The 19103-nt window shown below is 48.9% G+C and overlaps 2 protein-coding genes across 2 annotated transcripts; one reads left to right on the forward strand and one right to left on the reverse strand.

Annotated features, from left to right (window-relative positions):
* Positions 1–192: 192 nt before the first annotated feature.
* Positions 193–6643, reverse strand: BRI3BP (BRI3 binding protein). Its single transcript, XM_055710902.1, has 3 exons — positions 6437–6643; positions 5425–5527; positions 193–4768 (listed from the first exon to the last, which is right to left on the reverse strand). The coding sequence occupies exons 1-3, from the start codon at positions 6623–6625 to the stop codon at positions 4350–4352; spliced, it is 711 nt and encodes a 236-aa protein (XP_055566877.1). The 5' UTR covers positions 6626–6643; the 3' UTR covers positions 193–4349.
* A 4354-nt stretch (positions 6644–10997) lies between these two features.
* On the forward strand, positions 10998–15792 carry LOC129735372 (TRAF-type zinc finger domain-containing protein 1-like). Its single transcript, XM_055702436.1, has 7 exons — positions 10998–11184; positions 11258–11311; positions 12502–12772; positions 13631–13704; positions 15184–15289; positions 15341–15365; positions 15618–15792. Exons 1-7 carry the CDS (start codon positions 11152–11154, stop codon positions 15790–15792), a joined length of 738 nt encoding a protein of 245 aa, XP_055558411.1. The 5' UTR covers positions 10998–11151.
* The last annotated feature ends 3311 nt before the right edge of the window (positions 15793–19103 follow it).

Consider the following 19103-nt stretch of genomic DNA (forward strand, 5'->3'; position numbering starts at 1 on the left):
CCGAGCGCTGCCGAGCGGAGCCGAGCCCGCCCCCCGCGTCCCGGTGCCCGCCCCAGCGCCGGGTCGCGCCTCCGTTGCTACCCGGGTGTTTCACAACGGAGCCGGGACCCCGGTACCAGCCCGGGCGCCGCCCGCTACCCCCCGGGAGAGCTCCGCCGGGGCCTGTCTCACACGCAATCCATTTCTCAGTGCAAAGTTTCAGTAAACATTTATTTTAAGCTTTGTCACAATACCATAGTTGATTTGTGAAATTGGTCTACAAATACTTAACTACATAGTACATTGATTTGGTGGTCTGATAAGTAATAAATAAAGGCATGTATAGCTCTGTAAAAAATAAGTCTGATATATTTGTAACTACTTAACAATATTATCAGTAGAATCTTAATACTTGCCTATGGATCATATGTCAAAAGCATACAGACATCTCTTCAGACCAAATATTTTTTTTTTACATAACCACAATTGTACAAACTTAAACACTATAATCCTGAAATCCAATGTACAAAACAGGCTGTGGAATCACTAACATCAGTGCCGATAACGAGTGCTACCATAGCAAAGATAATTTCTGATCAAAAGGAAAAGATCATTTTTTTTAAATGTGCTGTCATCACAGTTTGATGGAATTATCCAAAAGTTTCAAATACATGCAGATACAATAAAACCTTTTATTTTTCCAACCCAGACAAAGAGAACTTATGGTCATTTACATCATTAGCTGCCAAATACGGATCAGTACGTGAGGCAAATCACTCTTAAAAACTTCTACGCCATCAAAGAGCAAAGATCGATACTGGTCTATTTTCCACACTAACGATGCAACGAGTCTCAAAAAGCAAATCACAATTTGAAGGACGCACTATTAAGTACAGCACTGAATTACACCAGGTTTGATACACTGTACTCTGACACCCAATACCACTTTTAAAAGCATTACATTCCGAATACGACAAATCAGTTATCTATAGCGGAGGTGTGTGCTTGCAAAGAAACCGCTATGGATGTTAGCTTTGCGAAACTGAATGTATCGAAAATACTCAGTAGTTTCAAATATTAGGTCTTAAAGTATGAAGTTTAAAACACTTCAGACCCTACCAGAATTTCGCTCCCTGGACAGCCCGAAGCTCATCTCCAAGTCACGCCAGCTGGTGACGCAGGGCAATGCTGCTTGGCGTGGCTGCTGCCAGCAGGCAGGTGGGGAGGCAGAGGCTGCGGCGGGTGTGCAGCCTCCACTGCAGGGTCACCCACAGCCGCGGCAGAGCCCAGGGAAGCTGGCTGTCCCACCGGTGGGAGATGTGGCCACCCACCTTTGGCCAAGCTGTCTGGTGGTCAGAGCTGAAGGCGGAGGGAGCTGAGACATGGGGGTTTATTCCCATTTCTGCCACCGACTCGGGCAAGCCTGCCAAATTCTATGTCTCAGTTTATCCGTGGGTGACAAAGCGACACCTGCACCCCTCTGGGGGTTTGCCCGAGATGCTCCCGTCAATGGCAATACAAAAGCAGTGCAACCACTGTCACTGGAACGAGTTCTAAAAAACAGAGCAAAAACCTCGATGGATAAACTAGATGACTTGGTATGGAAAATATTTGTAAAAGGTATTTACAAAAGTTGAAAGAGATTAAATACAGTAACACATTCATGTCCCCAAAGCGCTTTCACTACAGTGCATGTTTAAAAATACAGAGCATTTTTAAAGTATATATGTACATATATTGAAGATTAGATTGTGCTTTAAAAAAAATCATTACTTCTGAATTTGACTAACGTGAAAACTGAGTGCTGGGAAAAATACTGATTAAAAATACCCAATTTTATATATAGCGCTTTTCACATAACATTTTTCTATACATGGGATGCAAGTAAATACAAAAATACATTCTTTCCAAGCAGCAGGGTGATGAAAATTAAGAGTATTAATACAGGAGGGCTGATTTTACAAAACCAAGATAAATGATTAGAGCGGGACAGGGAGAAACTATAATCCAAATTAACTTTTATACAGGATTTTAAAAGAAATCTTTATCATAGACAACTCTTAATATATAAACGATTCAGTATTTTTAACTTCAACAATAAATGCGGATTACACAAAATATAATCTATGCAGAACTGACTCATGCACACAGTCCTACTGAAGTCAATGGAGCCGCTCACACAAGCGACAGTTGCAGACTTTGGTCCTCAGGCCCCAAATTTAGTGAAACACGTAAAGACCTGACAAGCTTTGCTTATCAAGTCCTAATTTCCAGGTTGGTGTTTTAGCTCAGTCCCCTGCACCTAACAGCAGGGAAAACTGAGTTTACTGGGAAGACTCTGTAATACTATGGAAAATGAGCTGTAAAAAGGAGTATACTGCAATTTACATTTTCAGCTTTACAAAGCAGATTATTTGTTGCCATAGTACTTATCTGTTTACGGGAAAGATTTAAAGTTATGAAAAGCAGTTACTTTGCAACTCTAGCTGTGTATTTCTTGAAAAATGGAGAGCAGGGGAATTTACAGGTGCCATAAAAAAATTAAAACAGATAACAACAGTGCCAACTGCATATGAACTTCAACCGTGTTGAACTTAAGTGATCACAGTTTGGAGTAAAGGCCATTAATATGGATCTTCAAATAATCCTTCATGTAAATGTCACATACAGACCGAAAGAGGTTAGACAAGTAACACACATTTTAAGAAGAGTATTAAACTTCAGCATAAAGAGAGAAATAAATTCACCCCACAGTTACATTCAGTTAAGCGTCACATCCAACATAAGCTCTGCCCAACAAAACAAGAAGGTGAAGATCAAGTGCCAGGCTGTGCACAGCTGCCCCAGGCCAGTCCCGCCGGAGACGGCGCTCACAGGCAAAGCAACAGCAGGCAGACCACCTATCTCTATCGTTCCCCTCGCTTTTTGGCATGGCCCTATCACAGACCAGTTTCTCTTGCTTTTTTATCTTTACTTGTTTATTTAGACACTATGAAGTACTTCAGCTGCGGCCCGTTTTACCTCTCATGGTATCGATGCTGTGCTCATCACTACGGTTTAGATGCTCTCCCTCCCTCCCCCCATTTATATCCTTGAATGCTACCGGTGACCAAGTTAAACCACTTACCGGACTTTCTTCCCTGAGGTTACCTTTGTTTCAATGCATTTCAGCAAACCTTACAAAGCCAGTGATAGTCTACCAAGCTAGTTAATACTAAGGTTACAAATACGTAGAATCCTTCAAAATAAAATTGCTTCTAAGCTCCTACATCACTTTGAAATATAACTGTTTAATACACCCTTCTCATAAGGTGACTCACTCTCCCTAAAATGCAAGATAGTGAGGACACAGACTTCAAGCAAAACGCTCCTATAAAACTATTACAATTTTAGAAAAAAATCCAGATCTTCCTGAAGATAATTTATTGCCGCTTATTGGTCCTGAGAAAGATTTAAGCAACAATACATTTGCACGTGTTTTAACTGCTGCCTTTTTGAGAAAGTACATGGGTCCTGAGATTAAAAATCATGTTTTACTCTATGCACTTATGCCTGGAAAATGCTTCACTGTGAAGATCAAATATGAATTACAATTTGCCACACTACATCTCTTCCCTTTGTGTCAATTATTTATTAAAAAAGAGATTTCTTTTCAGACACCAAACTAAAGTTCTTGAGATGAAATGCAATGAAATAACACCACACATTCACTTCTCAATTCCTCATATTGGACTGGCATTTAAGGACTTAAAATTTATGAAATTTTCCTTCTCCTTTATTCCCCACCTCCTATTAAAAGCTATGGTGTGAATTTTTTTGGCCTGGATACCAGAAATTTCCTCATCTGATACTCTATGAAAGGCAACTTCAAGGCAATGAAATAAGCCAACAATAAACCAAAAACATACTCAACTTTGAAAAAAAAATGTGGACCCACAGCAGTTACTTCTCGATGGAAGTGTTTGGTAGCTTGAGATTATTTTTTTTTCTTTTTAACTTTTTAATTGTCAAATTTGCATATGTTTAGCTCAATTTTAATATTTGAAAGACTACTCAACTTGCTTTTATAAAAACTTTACAAAAGATGTTTTTAAATGCTTGTAAAAGTAAGCGTTTATCTACTGAGAAAATTCTAGTACTGGATAAAACTCTCTGAATATACAGCTGAATTTTTTAAATGTTGGCATGGTTTTTTTTCCTACAAGTATAATGGCTGAGTGTATAATCTAGATAAATTAGTCTTACACATGATGAAAAGTTATAACTTTGCACACTTTTTACCATGTGATGTTTTGTTGCTTTGTAACTCTGAATGAGACAGTGCTTAGGAATTTTATAGAGCTGGTGTACAGTGGTCTATAGGAGCTGGTTCATTGGTCACTGCCTCTGTCCATGTTTTCAATCACCCTAGAAAGACGTATGTTCAGAAGTCTGATCTGACTGTCGAGGTGGTCCATCTTCTCCTCAAGGCTGCTGTTGCTGTTTCTTCTCCAGTAAAATCCAACTGGCCCTGTCATGAAATAGACTGCTACAACAAAGCAGAGAGGCAGGACTGCATGTTCTGGGTCACCTTCATACTTCTGGAGGATGTACACACACGAGAGAGTGAAAAGGGCAACCCTCGCAATCCAGAAAAAGCGACCAAACAGCATGTGCAGGAGATAAAAGAAGAATCCAAGGAAGAGAGATAAAAACCAATAGGCAAGTAAAATGGCACCAATCAGCAGGAGAGCACGGGTCGGGTTGTTGGCAATTGCCGCTGGGCTGAAATAATGAGTCAGGTTGGAGGCTGAAAAACAAAGGAAAATTTACAGGATGTTAATGAGTGCATGCCGAAGCAGTATGGGTAAAAATGCAAGCACAGCTTCAAAGGGTCATGCAGTGGGGCCATGGCAGTGTCTTCTGAAGTCAGGGGTAAAGCTAGTTCATCCATTTCTGGATGGACCAGTTTCAAATCATTGGCTCTGCTCCAATGATGCACCTGAATTAACTGCCTTAAAGCAGAGGAGCTAAAGTTTCTTTAAAGCCAAACTACTGTAGGGCCTAAGGTCAAAATTCATACTGAGATTAAAGATCTTGCTTTGTCAAAGTTATTTTATAAAGGCTCTCCAGTTGCATCTGTCTTTCTTCTAGTCGTCCTTTATTTCCCTGCATCATTCCTGGCCATGTGCATCCATTTAATGATGATACCAAGAAACCAACCGTAACTTGTAATGGGTTTTATAGACATCCTGTAGATACACACACAGAAAGGGAATGGGTGGTTTTAGTCCTCTCGTTTGAAGCTACTGACACCAAAACCAAAGCCACATGAAGTGGACAGAGACACCACTGATGGATGCTTAATGCAGCATGATAAAATGCAATTATTTTAGCACTCGGCCCATGCTTGTAAACAGTAATACAGGCTGATACAGTTCAGGAGTTAACAGGCATCACACTTACCATCAATTCCAAGAACATCTAACAAATCAGTCCATATTCTCCAGAATGTGTCCATTAATATATCCACCCCATTCACAAACCTCTCTGTCAACCTTGAGAAAAACTGAGAAATAAAATTGAAAATTAAAAAAAAATAAATTCCTGAATTCCTTACACATACTGTGAGACTTATTAGTCATGAACAGAGTTATAATTCATTAAACAAGAACTGCAGGCTATTTTGAAGTCCCCAAGGGGGGAAAAAACCTGTAATTCTGCAAATGTTTCTTAACTTTGCAAATCATAAATTTACTTATTCCAATTGCCCTTATTCTAGGTATTTTGGCATGTAAATGTATTTGTTGACAGGCTTTAAAAGTGCACTTTATTACCTTTACCATTGTTCTGAAGCGTAAAAAAGACACTATTACTAGTAATGGACATCGGTAAAGCAAACCAGGGAATTAGTTTTATCGAGCAACTAAGAGATGCATCAGACCCAAGTGTCTCAAATGTATTTAAAGGTCACTTTGGCGGTATTTATTATTTGTTCCAGCGGCTGAAGAAAGGAGCACCGGGGGACCGCGAGGCCCGCCCGCCTGCACGCCCGATTTCCTGCAAGTTCCTCCGAGGCCCGACAGGCACAGGATGCTCTGCTGATGCAGACGGACCCTCCCCCAGTTCGCGGGCTCCCCACGGCCAGCCGCCTGCCCCGGCCGCCTCCCCCACCTTCAATAACCTCTATTTCCAGATTTCTTTTATCGATATCTTTTGCAGTTCGCTCCACGTCAAGCCTCGCCTCCCCTTTCCCTTTCCAAAGCAAGGCTCCGGCCGCCCCGCCGCCTCGCCCGCAAGCGGGCTCGCCGGGCAGCCGAGACCGCGGCGGGACCAGCGCCGAGCAGGGAGCCGGGCGGGGGGGCGGCCAGCGGCGGGGCTCTGCCCGGACCCCCGGCAGCAGCGGCGCGGGGAGAGGGCGCGCAGGGAAAGGAAGGGATGGGCTGGGAGGGGGCGGGGGAAGCGGCCAGCGCCTCACCTTCTGCAGGGCCCGCACGTTGTCCTCGCCGAAGAGGCCGCTGACGCCCTGATAGAGGCCGCTGGCGGCGCGGCGGAGGCTGTTTTGCTTCTCGGCGCCGCGGCTCCGCGCTGCCCAAGCGCCGGGCCCCGCCGTGCCGCCCAGCAGCAGGGCGAGCACCAGCAGCGCCGGCAGCCTCCCGCCCGCCATGGCCGCCCGCGCCAGGCAGCGACGCTGCTCTAGCGCCGCCTGGAGGCCGCTCCGCCACCTCCGCCAGCGGGGTGGGGCCTTGCGTGTGCCATGCCCCTCATCTATTCAATGGGTTTATCGAGATCACAAAATAATAACTGGCGTTGAAATGGGGCGGGCGACGGTCCTCCTGTGCAACCCCTCCAGGCCAAACGAGCCTCTTCACGTCTACTGCTGTGTCCAGTGAGCACCTCACCCCGGGATTTAGCTTCTCCAGTCTATAAACACTCCGAATATTAAACCTCTTCCAGTATTTAAGTTGTCACAGTATTTAGCTTGTTCCGAGCTAATTTTTATATTTAACAATCCTCCTGGAAAAATTTTTTTCCCCTACTGTTTCGTTAATCATGATTTCCCATGTATCTGTCTAGGACCACTGGCTCTCCTCCTGTTGGCATGTACCTTTGGGAATGTTCAGGCTCTGTTTTCCCTTCCCACTCCGCTCAGGTAGATGCAGGCATGGGTAAGGTCCCACCTTTTCCCTCCTTGAGTGCTCCCAAGGGATGCCGTGGCTCAGGAATCATTATGATGAACACGAGCTGACAGCGTGGCTTAGCGGCATTATTCCTCAGGCATGAGAAATCCCGGGCTCTCTCCATCAAGAGAGATGTCAGCATTGTGCTTGCTCTCCATTTGGTACAAAATATTTAATTTCTCTGCCAAGTAAATACAAGGCTATTAACACCCAAAAGGGGAATTCAAAAGCAGACAGTCTGCAGCGTTGTTTCCAGCAGCTCCGTTCCCCTGCACCAGCGCAGCTGCAGCAGCCCAGGAGTTAATTCTTTCCAGCCCCAAAGAAGGACACGATACATCTCAAGGGATGTTAAGAATCTCCTTTATGCAAGTTACACTCCATGGCCAAGAGCACTTAACAGGTTAATGCTGCGAACGGTACCGAGATGGACACACACCAAGCCAGAACTAATACCCAGCTCCAGAGTTCTGCCATTGTGTAGTGTAATTTTACATTCTGAATGAATAGATAGTTGTAAAAAAAAAAAAAATTCACAAACCAATCTCTGCTTTGACAGACAAGCCTGTTACAGACAAGGTCAAGTGATTTAGAGCACAAGGAAGTGATGGTGATTAGAAAAAGCTTTAATTAGAAGGCCATTTGAGCTCCAGGCAAACCGCTGCAGCACTTCCATTCTAGTGGCATTAAAAAAACCCAGCCAACCAAAGAAACAAAAAGCCAGTGCCGCCCCCACCCCCGAGCTCCTCCTCTTGCAGGGCTCAGACCATCCCTCTGAGAAAACCAGCCGGTGAAGGGTATTTACCGGTGTGACATTTCTGCAGGATAAGAAGCTTCATTTACACAGCGAGGTATAAACAGCATCGATACAAAGTCTGTGTTATTTGTAATCACAAATAATTAATTGTAATAAATATGTATCAAGTAACTTTGCAGCACGCCTTTCAGGGCCAAGACGCAGATATGTTCCACTCGGACGTGCTCTCTGGAAGGAGAAGACGGACATTAGCAGCATTTTCTGACTCACAGCCGTACTCCCGGCCTTGGAGAACACCGGCATTCCCAGCTCTCCGGCCCCTGGGAGCAAGTCCACCCAAGGCGCCGAGGCCTTGGAACGGGGGCGTGAAACCCAAACCAAACGCGCCATCCACAGGCCAGGAACAACCCCCAAGCGCATTGCTGGCAGCAACACCAGCGCCACAAACTTCCACCGACCTCCTTCGCGCTTCCCTGTGGCACTTGCCTGGGAACACGCATCCCAGACGGGAACAAAGCGGCTCCCAGCCGCGCCTTCTGCTTAGTTTTCCCCTTGGTCTCCGTCAGCTCCGCGTGTGTTTGCGCTTACTCCGAGTCATTTCTCAGCTACAGATACGCTTCTACCAGGAAATGGACAAGATTCAAGAGTAAATATTCTTCTGACATGTATCTGGCTCTTGGAAAGGGCAATACGCGACAGACAGGTAATAACACAGCTTTCCTAAGCGCAGGAGCTGCAGGCTCTGGGTGCCAACAACTAGCTCTACAACTGTTGCGCACACGTTGATTTTTTTTTTCACCATTCGCTGACAGAACAAGAATATACACACTTGTGTAGGCTTTTCTCTCTTCCTCACATTTGATCTTCAGGTTTGCAGTTCTCCTCACCTCGAGGAACTCCATTTAATGTAGGGAAGCCCGCACGTCCTCAGCTCCATCTCTAGAGGGCTCAGCATAGTCTGGAGCTGCAGGGGAATGATGGACCCAAGGCCAGCACGCGCTGCAGTCATGCACGCCGGAGTCTGCAGCTCACGCACCCTCAAGCTGTGGATCGCTGTTGCGTACACATCCTTGTTCTTCCACCTGCAAGGGCAGAGATCCAGGACAAAAAGGAGCGCGCGTAAGAGCCCTCGTGCCCTGCCCCAGCCGCAATGAGGAGAGCGCGGAACCGCATTGTGCAGCCGCCGGCCGGGCTGGCCCGGGGGCAGGGCTGAAGCACCGCCAGGAGCAGTGGGGCGGGGCCGAGTGCATCGGCGGGGCGGAGCCTGGCCGTGGAAGGGAAGGGGGCGGGTCCCGGCCGGGAAAGGGGGTGGGGCCTGGCCGCGTGCCACCGCCCGTTGCCACGGCGCTGGGGAGCGCGGGTCGATTGTTGCGTGGATTGTTGGGTCGATTGTTGGGTGCGTTGTTGGGTGGATTGTCGGGTGCGTTGTTGGGCTGGACCCATCCCCGCAGAGCTGGGAGCGCCCGCAGCCGGGAGCGGGGAGCAGCTCTGCCCGTGCTGCGCCGCACCAGGCCCCTCGCACTGCCGTAGCCGCTTTCCCTGCAGTGCTGAGAGCGCAGCCGTCTCTCCTGAGCTCTCTGCTCACCTACCCACGTCCCTAGCCACCTGCCCACCCACCCACCCACCCCCGTCCCCATCTTCCTTCCCCCCTACACACCCACCTCCCTCACCATCTTCCTCCCTACACACCTGCCCCCCGCCAGGGAGGCCCGGGGCCGAGGCAGCAGGAGGAACCCGGTGCTCCGTCCCAGGACACAGCCATGCCCTCGGCTGCCGATAACCAGGCAGCAACGCTGCGGTGCGGTCACTGGTAAGGCATGCAGCGGAGGCTGCCAGGGGTCTCCGGGAGCCATCACTGCACACACATCCATATGTATCCCCTTGACACGCTGCCACGGGCTGGGAGGGGCAGCTCACTAACGAACATGCCCCCTTCATTACAAACGGCTGGCACGTGGCTCTGCAGTGTCAGGGCCTGACAACCTGCTCAGCCTTGACTCAAGTTTCTGACTTGAGCACGTAGGCAGGAACCAAAGTATTTGGTAGAAACAAAGACTTGGTTTTCAGCGAGGCACACGTGAACTCCATGGTTCCAAGTTCCGGTTCAGCATCTGGCAGAAGCCGGGATGTTGAAAACAGAACCAAGAGGCACCTCCTGCTTCTCTCTGATGACGCTTCCCTTTTCCCAGCCACACCGGTGTCGGTAATACATTCGCCGACAGCGATGCCAGCTCAGAAGTTACCTCCTGAGTACAAGCAACTAAAGACATTCCCTTTTTTTCCCCAAAGGGACGTGGGACTCCAAGCAGTTTCTGGCAGCATCAGCCCGGCTGGTTTGCAAGCAGCTGTGTACGTGCAGTTGAGATGCTGCTGTTGGACTTTGCTGCTTTGCCGGGCTGTTGCCTGCTCGGGATCTGGCCAAGGAGAAAACTGAACGGCTCTGCTGGTTTTCTCCTTGGTGACATGGGAAGGCACAACAGGTTATAGAACTAATGTTGGTGTTCTGAGTTGTGCTTTAGTCTGGGGAGCATCGTCTAGAACGGATGCTACCTGCCTGAGGCAGGAACAAGGGCGAAGCTCAGAGTGCCTCAGTTCTTTTTGGATCTTCTCTGTTTGTAAGCCTTGCCTTGTCCTCCAGACAGGAAAATGAGTCTTTTTTTGGGAAGGGGGTGAGCGGGGGAGTGTTGGCTCCAGAGTAAGATGGCTACTGCTATCATTCACTGAGCAAATCTGGCCCAAGAGGGTCTGTTCTGTAGTTTTTCCGAGCAGAGCACTGTTCGACCTCTCATAGCCCGGTTAGTTTCAGGAAGAAACTGTCATCTTCACGGATGAGTTTACTAATTAGTTCATCACCTTGAACCTGGTGATAACTTGTTTATGCTGCAAAATTTGCCTTTCTCATAATGAAACCCACCCCCCTTGATTTTATCTCCATGTAGTGTGAACATTGTGACCTTTGCATGCTATAGGCGTTAATATCCCACCTATGAAGGAACGTGGAGGCCTGGCTGGGCTTGCCTTGCTCTTTAGTTACTCAGTTCTCTAAACCATGAATTCATCAAAAGCTTTCTTAGGATTTTTGTGCTGTGAAAAACTGCTTGCAACTGTGGTCAGTGTTATTTTCTGCAAAGTAACCTCTGTGATGTTTCTCATAGCAACAAGGATACTCCTGCCTCTAATTTCACGATTCATGAAGTCCACTGCAGCAGATTTCTTGCAGCGTGCCAGTACTGCGAGGTTTACATCCCAATTTCGGAAATGAAGAACCATTTTGCATCTGAGCACGTGGAGGTGAGAAACGCATTCCTCCTCTAAAACTGCTGTCCTCTGTGGCAATTAATCTTATGAGGTCTGTTTATTGTAGGTTACCTGCGAGTGTGGGATGAAGATGGAAAAACAACACTTGGAGGACCACAAGGTTGGTGAACATCTATTGATGTTAGGAGATGTTTTGAAGCTACTCGATGGCATTTCCAAGCACCGATTCCAGAGCCTTTCTGTCAGCCAGGAGCCGGACTGCAAATTGTGATTGAGGCACCCTTTTTATCGAGCCCTAAATTCACACCCTCTGAGAGAAGGTGGTTGGAAACTGCCTTCAAGCAGTGGAGCCTGCTCAAGTCTTCATATCCAAGGGTTATCTGCGATAATTGGTGATTTTGTCCTTGTTAGTGATGAGGATGAAAAATGGTGCGCTGTTTCAGAAACACCGAATATGATGAACTCCACTTCTTCCGGTCCTTTCACATGACGCATTTCTGACTGCTGCAGTGGTCATGTGCATTTTAATAAGTCATGATGTCCAACAGACTTTGAAAAGAGTTTGTAAAATCAACAGGGGTTTTTTCAATTTCTGACTCCAGTTGGCTGCCGCCACAGGCAATCTTGTAATCAATGTCAGCCCCTTCCCTTCCTATGGCCCCCCCTTGCAGACAGCTCTGCAAGTGCCACCTAAGTCTGCTTATTGCTGACAAACAAAGGATTTTCAAACGGTGAAGATATGACCAGGTCAAACCCCTGGAAGCACTTCATCCTGCACGTTTGTGCGTAGTGGTTCTAGTTTTGCCTGTAAAGCAAATGATGACGTATTCTTGCAGCATCTGCTATTCTAACAGGGCTTTCATCTCTCTGTAACCCCTCTGGAAGGGCAACTTACCTGTCATTCAGTCGCGGGTGAAGGACATAGGCAAGCAATTCTTGCCGAGTAGTAAGTGAGCTGTAAATCTGTTCCCTCGCAGAACACACACGGAGAAGTTTTTTTAGCAGTGCCCAGTGCAATGGGATCAGGACTGGGTTTTGAGACTGTCCCTGAAAGCTATCTTCAAGAAGCACAGTGGGAAGGAATCTGCTGTCCAAGTATGACAGGTTTTAAAGGAATGTCCTGAGTCTTCGGAGTGCTTCAGCTGGCGTGTTTATGACTACACAGGTTACACAGCCTGCTGGTCTTCACATTTCTCACGTGCTATCTTACTCCAGGCTATCCTTCAGCGTAGCTTTAGATCTGGCTAAAGAAAGAATGGACCGCTCAGCTCTTCAGCAAACGGGGAACCTCCCTCCACCTTTGCCTCGCTCTTCCATATGTGAAGAATAATCCCTCGTTCTATTTTCCAGGCGTTTGTGTGCCTTCTGCGACTTGTCCTCTGCCCTTACTGCGAAATACAGCTGCCTTTGAGAGCCATGGTTGACCATGAACTTTACTGCAGCACACGGACGGAGGAATGCGAAAACTGCCACCGCTACATACTGGTGCGAGACCTGAAAGAACATCCTCGGGTCTGCGGGCTAGTGGGGGTACAAACCCGAGGAAGTGCACCGTCTGACTTTGAGGATGAGGATGCACATTTGCAAGACCTCCGGCACAGTGGAAGAGAATCAGGAACAGGTAACTGTGCTGGGCCACTGTGGGGAATGCCCAAGGGGCTAGAAAAGCAGATTTATAGCAGCTGTGTAGGGGACACCCCTTAAGGACATTAGCAGAAGCAATGTTTCAGCAGCACAAAGAAATCAGAAGCGAGGTGAGGTGCAGAGATGAGTAATAACCAGCTTCATATGGGACATTTGGCAGCCGATCCAAGTGTAAGGGTTTGTAACTCTTTCTGGGAAAACACTGGGTAATGACAGCTCCAGAGCCACTGGGAGTGGGCTGATTTTCCCGTGGAACAGAACTGCAAAGGTATAAGCCAGCTACACAGAGGACTGCTGAGGTCCCTGGGGCGAGAGCCCAGGCCACTGCCGATTCTTTTGTCTCAAAGTATCGAGCTTCGCAATGAAAGCGGGAGTTGTTTGCTCACGGCACATTCTGCCTGGGGTTGTGCGGCAGCTGCGCTCCTCCTCGGTTAAGCAGCAGGGTAGGTAAGATCTGGATGTGGGGTCACGTCTGTAGCACTGCGCATCTCTACAGTGACGTCCCGGACATCGCTGAGACTATTATCAGCGGGGCAGACATGAAGCGTCAGCTGGTTGTGGAAGGAGAAATGGTGCTAAAGGATTTATTGGAGGCAGTCGTGGGCTTTTTTAGCAGACCGCTGGCTCTATCTTGGACCCCAAAACACTACTCTCACGCTGGATGGCGTGGATTTGCTGATGTGGAATGAATTCAGCAAGTGTGACTAGAGTAACTGTTGCCTTAACGTGTGCTCAGGTTGCCGTCCTGTGACACAGAACAGCAGCCTGTTGCGTAGGGATCCAACTGCGCCAGACTTCTCTCTGGTAGGGGATGTAACTCTGCTTTGCTTTGCAGATGATGAGCCCGTCACCCTGCCGTGTCAAAGTTGTGGCTTGCGGTACCCTATCTACGAGCGGATGGATCACGAGGTTTAGTATTTTCTTGTATTACCTACTGACAAATAATGATTTTGAAAGCTCTAGTAACGCAAACTAAACTAAAGGCCCTGGAGTTGTGCAACAGAAATGTTTGCCTTGCACATCCGAGTGATGTTAAAACCAGCATGTGTGGCTCACAGCTCAGGTGGGAGAGGAGCAGAGGCGTGTAACCTGTGTAGGTAAGAGGGGAAGGAGGCAACGCAGGCTGTCCATCTAGGAGATGGAGGAATGTCTCGCAGGGTAGATGTGAAGAGAGAGAGAGAGAGAAAGGTTAAGGACGTGAATCTATCGGGAGCTCAGGCTAAGCGAGGAGCGGTGGGTTTATGAAGTGCTGAGTGCCGCACAGCGCTCAGCAGGGGATTCAGACGCTTCTCGATATTGCTGCCTGGTATTTCTGCTATGGAGAGAACACCAGGTCTTGGTGCTGCTGAAGCTGTTACTGCTGTTCAAGAACACTGGACAGGTACCAACTAGACCGCTTGGTGCTTTAATGCTTCCGTACACCTAAAGAGCAGAGTCGGGGAGGGGGGTGCCCGCGGAAGAGGCAGTCCTCTGGGCTTCGCTGCTAGGACAGAGAAGCTAGGAAAACGCTACGCTCGCTCATTTTCTCTTTCACGGCTCTTTTGCATTCTTACAGTCCTAACTAGTGACGTTGTGTTTTGCTGGTTGGTTCTTCTGGGCCTTTCCTGTCCTAGGTGATAGTAAAGTCAGTATGAATAGAAATGAGATCTGACAAAATTTCATAGCTTACCACGTGTTAAATGGTCGTGCTGACAGGAAGGACAAGTCCCATCCACCTCCTATGGCAGCTGGCTGGTGGAAGACAACTTTATCTCACAAAGATAACGGATGCTTTCCTTTCTAGTTCCTATTTTTGTTTTGTGGGTTTCTGTCGTCTCCTTTTGTTATTCCTCGATGCAATTAACCGGCAGGAAAACATGACGTTATAACAAGGATAGCCAAGAGGGGCACTTCTGTGGGCAGCATGACTTGGAAATCACTGTTAAACTGATTTTTGTCTTTGCATTTGGTTTTTAAGATGCCACTCATAGCAGGCCAATATCAGGAACCTGATCAGAGCTACCCTGACAGGACTCTAGGGCTGCTTTCCCCATGCTTGGCACTGGCTTTCCAGGGTCATGTGTAGGTGTGAGAGGCACAAGTATGAACAGGAGCAGGTAGGGTTGTTGGCTGGCTGGCGGCAAGGCCCCAGCTACGGGGTGGTTCTGTTCAGCAGGACCGGCTCATGCTGCCAGGTCCAGTTTTGCTCAGGTCCTGTGATAGCCAGTCATTCTTCCTAAGCTCTGGGTAAGAGCAAATGCACGTGTCAGCAAACGATACCTACCTCTTCCGAACAAACAGTTCCCTACTAACCTTCACCTTGCTGAGGGGGGATGCTCTGCAGTGCTTTTATGGGGATAAGTCTGAATAAACTGTCATGGAAACAGACAGACATCTGTTTTGCTTTAGCTCGTCTGTGTGCTGCGCCCAGCAGCTGAGGACTCCATGCCTCCTAAAGCCAAGAGGCAGAGACAAGAATCAGCAGAGCCACCCTGGACAAGAAGCAAGTGCCAAGGTATGGGCAAAACACAGACTGACACACGCACGGTTTTCCTTTACGTTGCAGGAACACTGGGCGTGTTCCAAGCTCAGTAGATGTTGTTACCCTGTTTGGTCTCCAAAATTTACAAATCTTCGATCCTCCACCATTTTATGCAAGAAAGATGAAATCCTTAGAACTCAGTATCCTCAAAGATCTTGGTTGCAAAGCTGTATGCTGCTGGAATGGCAGTTGGCTCTACTTTTGTTACCTGAATGGTCTTGAATCTCTCCGGCTGCATTGACTGTTTCTGTGAAGCGCTGTGTTTGTGTCATCTGAGGAGATGTTTCTCCTTGGCGCACAGGTCGCTGCATGAAGAAGGAGCCTGGACCTCCTGCAGAAGAGGCCCAGCTGCCGAGGAGACCAAGGAAAACGGCAACCGGCAGGAATGCACAGCTGCCCGCTCCCACCTCACGAGGGAAGGCCAGGAAGAAGGCGGCCGGCAAGAGGGGCAGAGCGAGGAAGAGAGGGGCCTGTGAATGTGCAGGTGCGTCACCGTCCCCTCAGAGGCCTGCCAAGTGCTCCCGCTCGGAACCCTTCACGTCTGGCCCATCGAGATATTCTCCGAGCCAGCCAAGGTAACACCTCTGCCTTCCGTTCCAGGCAGCCGCGCCGGGGCTGCCCCGAAGGGTGAGGGGCCGGCGGCGCTGCAGGAACAAGTTTTGCTCTGCTGGGAGCAGGGGCGCAGCCTCAGCCTGGCGCACTCGCGTCTTCAGGCGGCAGCGACCCAGCAGCGGCGGCAGTGACAAATGCATTTCAGTCCTCTGCCTTGTCCCCTTGCGCTGCAAACCTGGGTGCCCTCATGTGTGCTTGCAGCTGAAAGGGTGTCACTCCATGTAACGCGGCTGGTGCTTATCCGCGTGTCAAACAGCAAAGGTAGACTTTTATAGCCAAGTAGAACGGGCAAAAGGGTCCCTGGGAGACAGTGTCGCAGAGCGCCTTGGTCCCTGTCCAAGGCAGCGCCCTCACCTGAGCTTTCCTCTCTGCTCTTTGAGTACAATCTGGTGGTTCTGCTCCAAAAGAAGTGGGTCAGGGCTCAGGAGAAGCTTCCTCCCAGCCCCCGCAAAGTCTCCCTGGTGTGAAGGACCTGTGCTCAGTTAGCAGTGAGAGCGCTGACGTGGGTGGGCTGGCTTCCTCTGAAAGCATCCCTCTCCATCCTTGACAGCACCAGCAGCGAAGGAGAAAGCAGCCTCAGGACACAGCACACGGGCTGCTCCATGCAGCTGCAGGCGCCGGATCCAGAGGTGAGGCAGCCAGCGCAGAGCAGAGCAGAGCGCGTGGCGTCGCTCCCGCGTCGGGTGCGCTACGGCATGAAGCGCTGAAGGCTGACGTGCTGTGGGATCGCTGCACGCTGGGCTCATCCTGAGCGGGGCTTGCTGGGAGGAGAGGGCAGCGCCTGCCCTGCTGCTCCTCACGGCGCTTTGTTCAGGGGCGTGAGCTGATGTTACAGCCCTTCCTGCACCAGCGAGGCTCTTATCAGTGGCTTCCACTCAGGGACTCTTTGCAAACAGCATTTTCACTTGTTCTTTTTCCCTTTCCCTTTAGCTGATGACCAGGAGCCAGGCAGCTTCGCAGCCACAGGGGAACGGACCCAGCAACTGATAAAGCCACGTTCGGCCCTCTGCGGACTAATTCCATGCAGTAGAAGTCATTTCTTTTAGCATAAGAAAATTACTATGTTGCCATGTCATTGAATTTCTACAGATATTGTCATTTACAAATAAATTATTTATTTTTGCACAGGAGAATTCCTATATTGCCATGTCACTGAGTTTCTACAAATTTAGATAGGTATAGGCAGTTATAGCTACAGCTGGCTATAGGCATAGGCGGCTACAGGCAGTGATCATGATATATACAGGTACTTTTAGGGTGTTCAAGTATACTACAGGTTTTCACTCCTATGATCTATACCAGTAGCACCCCACGCTAGCGGCCCCCACCGTGACCTTGAAACCCCCCTGGGCTGTGTTTCTGTGCCGGCTCTTTGATTACTCCCTGACGCAGTGTTTCTGACCCCCTGAGATTTGAGCCCCTTGTGCCAGTCAGTCTCGAGCGGAGTGAGGCCCCCCCGGAGCCGTGTGCCGCAGAGGGGTGTCTGGAGCTCCCCACCTGCGGGAGGCCAGACAGTCTGCAGCGTTGTTTCCAGCAGCTCCGTTCCCCTGCACCAGCGCAGCTGCAGCAGCCCAGGAGTTAATTCTTTCCAGCCCCAAAGAAGGACACGATACATCTCAAGGGATGTTAAGAATCTCCTTTATGCAAGTTACACTCCATGGCCAAGAGCACTTAACAGGTTAATGCTGCGAACGGTACCGAGATGGACACACACCAAGCCAGAACTAATACCCAGCTCCAGAGTTCTGCCATTGTGTAGTGTAATTTTACATTCTGAATGAATAGATAGTTGTAAAAAAAAAAAAAAAAATCACAAACCAATCTCTGCTTTGACAGACAAGCCTGTTACAGACAAGGTCAAGTGATTTAGAGCACAAGGAAGTGATGGTGATTAGAAAAAGCTTTAATTAGAAGGCCATTTGAGCTCCAGGCAAACCGCTGCAGCACTTCCATTCTAGTGGCATTAAAAAAACCCAGCCAACCAAAGAAACAAAAAGCCAGTGCCGCCCCCACCCCCGAGCTCCTCCTCTTGCAGGGCTCAGACCATCCCTCTGAGAAAACCAGCCGGTGAAGGGTATTTACCGGTGTGACATTTCTGCAGGATAAGAAGCTTCATTTACACAGCGAGGTATAAACAGCATCGATACAAAGTCTGTGTTATTTGTAATCACAAATAATTAATTGTAATAAATATGTATCAAGTAACTTTGCAGCACGCCTTTCAGGGCCAAGACGCAGATATGTTCCACTCGGACGTGCTCTCTGGAAGGAGAAGACGGACATTAGCAGCATTTTCTGACTCACAGCCGTACTCCCGGCCTTGGAGAACACCGGCATTCCCAGCTCTCCGGCCCCTGGGAGCAAGTCCACCCAAGGCGCCGAGGCCTTGGAACGGGGGCGTGAAACCCAAACCAAACGCGCCATCCACGGGCCAGGAACAACCCCCAAGCGCATTGCTGGCAGCAACACCAGCGCCACAAACTTCCACCGACCTCCTTCGCGCTTCCCTGTGGCACTTGCCTGGGAACACGCATCCCAGACGGGAACAAAGCGGCTCCCAGCCGCGCCTTCTGCTTAGTTTTCCCCTTGGTCTCCGTCAGCTCCGCGTGTGTTTGCGCTTACTCCGAGTCATTTCTCAGCTACAGATACGCTTCTACCAGGAAATGGACAAGATTCAAGAGTAAATATTCTTCTGACATGTATCCGGCTCTTGGAAAGGGCAATACGCGACAGACAGGTAATAACACAGCTTTCCTAAGCGCAGGAGCTGCAGGCTCTGGATGCCAACAACTAGCTCTACAACTGTTGCGCACACGTTGATTTTTTTTCACCATTCGCTGACAGAACAAGAATATACACACTTGTGTAGGCTTTTCTCTCTTCCTCACATTTGATCTTCAGGTTTGCAGTTCTCCTCACCTCGAGGAACTCCATTTAATGTAGGGAAGCCCGCACGTCCTCAGCTCCATCTCTAGAGGGCTCAGCATAGTCTGGAGCTGCAGGGGAATGATGGACCCAAGGCCAGCACGCGCTGCAGTCATGCACGCCGGAGTCTGCAGCTCACGCACCCTCAAGCTGTGGATCGCTGTTGCGTACACATCCTTGTTCTTCCACCTGCAAGGGCAGAGATCCAGGACAAAAAGGAGCGCGCGTAAGAGCCCTCGTGCCCTGCCCC

Source organism: Falco cherrug, chromosome 1 (assembly GCF_023634085.1).
Source record: "Falco cherrug isolate bFalChe1 chromosome 1, bFalChe1.pri, whole genome shotgun sequence".
NCBI classification, from domain to species: Eukaryota; Metazoa; Chordata; class Aves; order Falconiformes; family Falconidae; genus Falco; species Falco cherrug.

What these genes read in the sequence shown, in the direction of transcription:
- LOC129735372 (XM_055702436.1), top strand. Translation starts at nt 11,152, where the DNA reads ATGAAGAACCATTTTGCATCTGAGCACGTGGAG. An exon ending in TTGCATCTGAGCACGTGGAG is followed by an intron (nt 11,185 to 11,257) that starts GTGAGAAACGCA and finishes TGTTTATTGTAG; the next exon opens with GTTACCTGCGAGTGTGGGAT. An exon ending in TGGAAGAGAATCAGGAACAG is followed by an intron (nt 12,773 to 13,630) that starts GTAACTGTGCTG and finishes TTTGCTTTGCAG; the next exon opens with ATGATGAGCCCGTCACCCTG.
- BRI3BP (XM_055710902.1), bottom strand. Translation starts at nt 6,625, where the DNA reads ATGGCGGGCGGGAGGCTGCCGGCGCTGCTGGTGCTCGCCCTGCTGCTG. An exon ending in ACGTGCGGGCCCTGCAGAAG is followed by an intron (nt 5,528 to 6,436) that starts GTGAGGCGCTGG and finishes TTTATTTCTCAG; the next exon opens with TTTTTCTCAAGGTTGACAGA. An exon ending in AGATGTTCTTGGAATTGATG is followed by an intron (nt 4,769 to 5,424) that starts GTAAGTGTGATG and finishes TTTGTTTTTCAG; the next exon opens with CCTCCAACCTGACTCATTAT.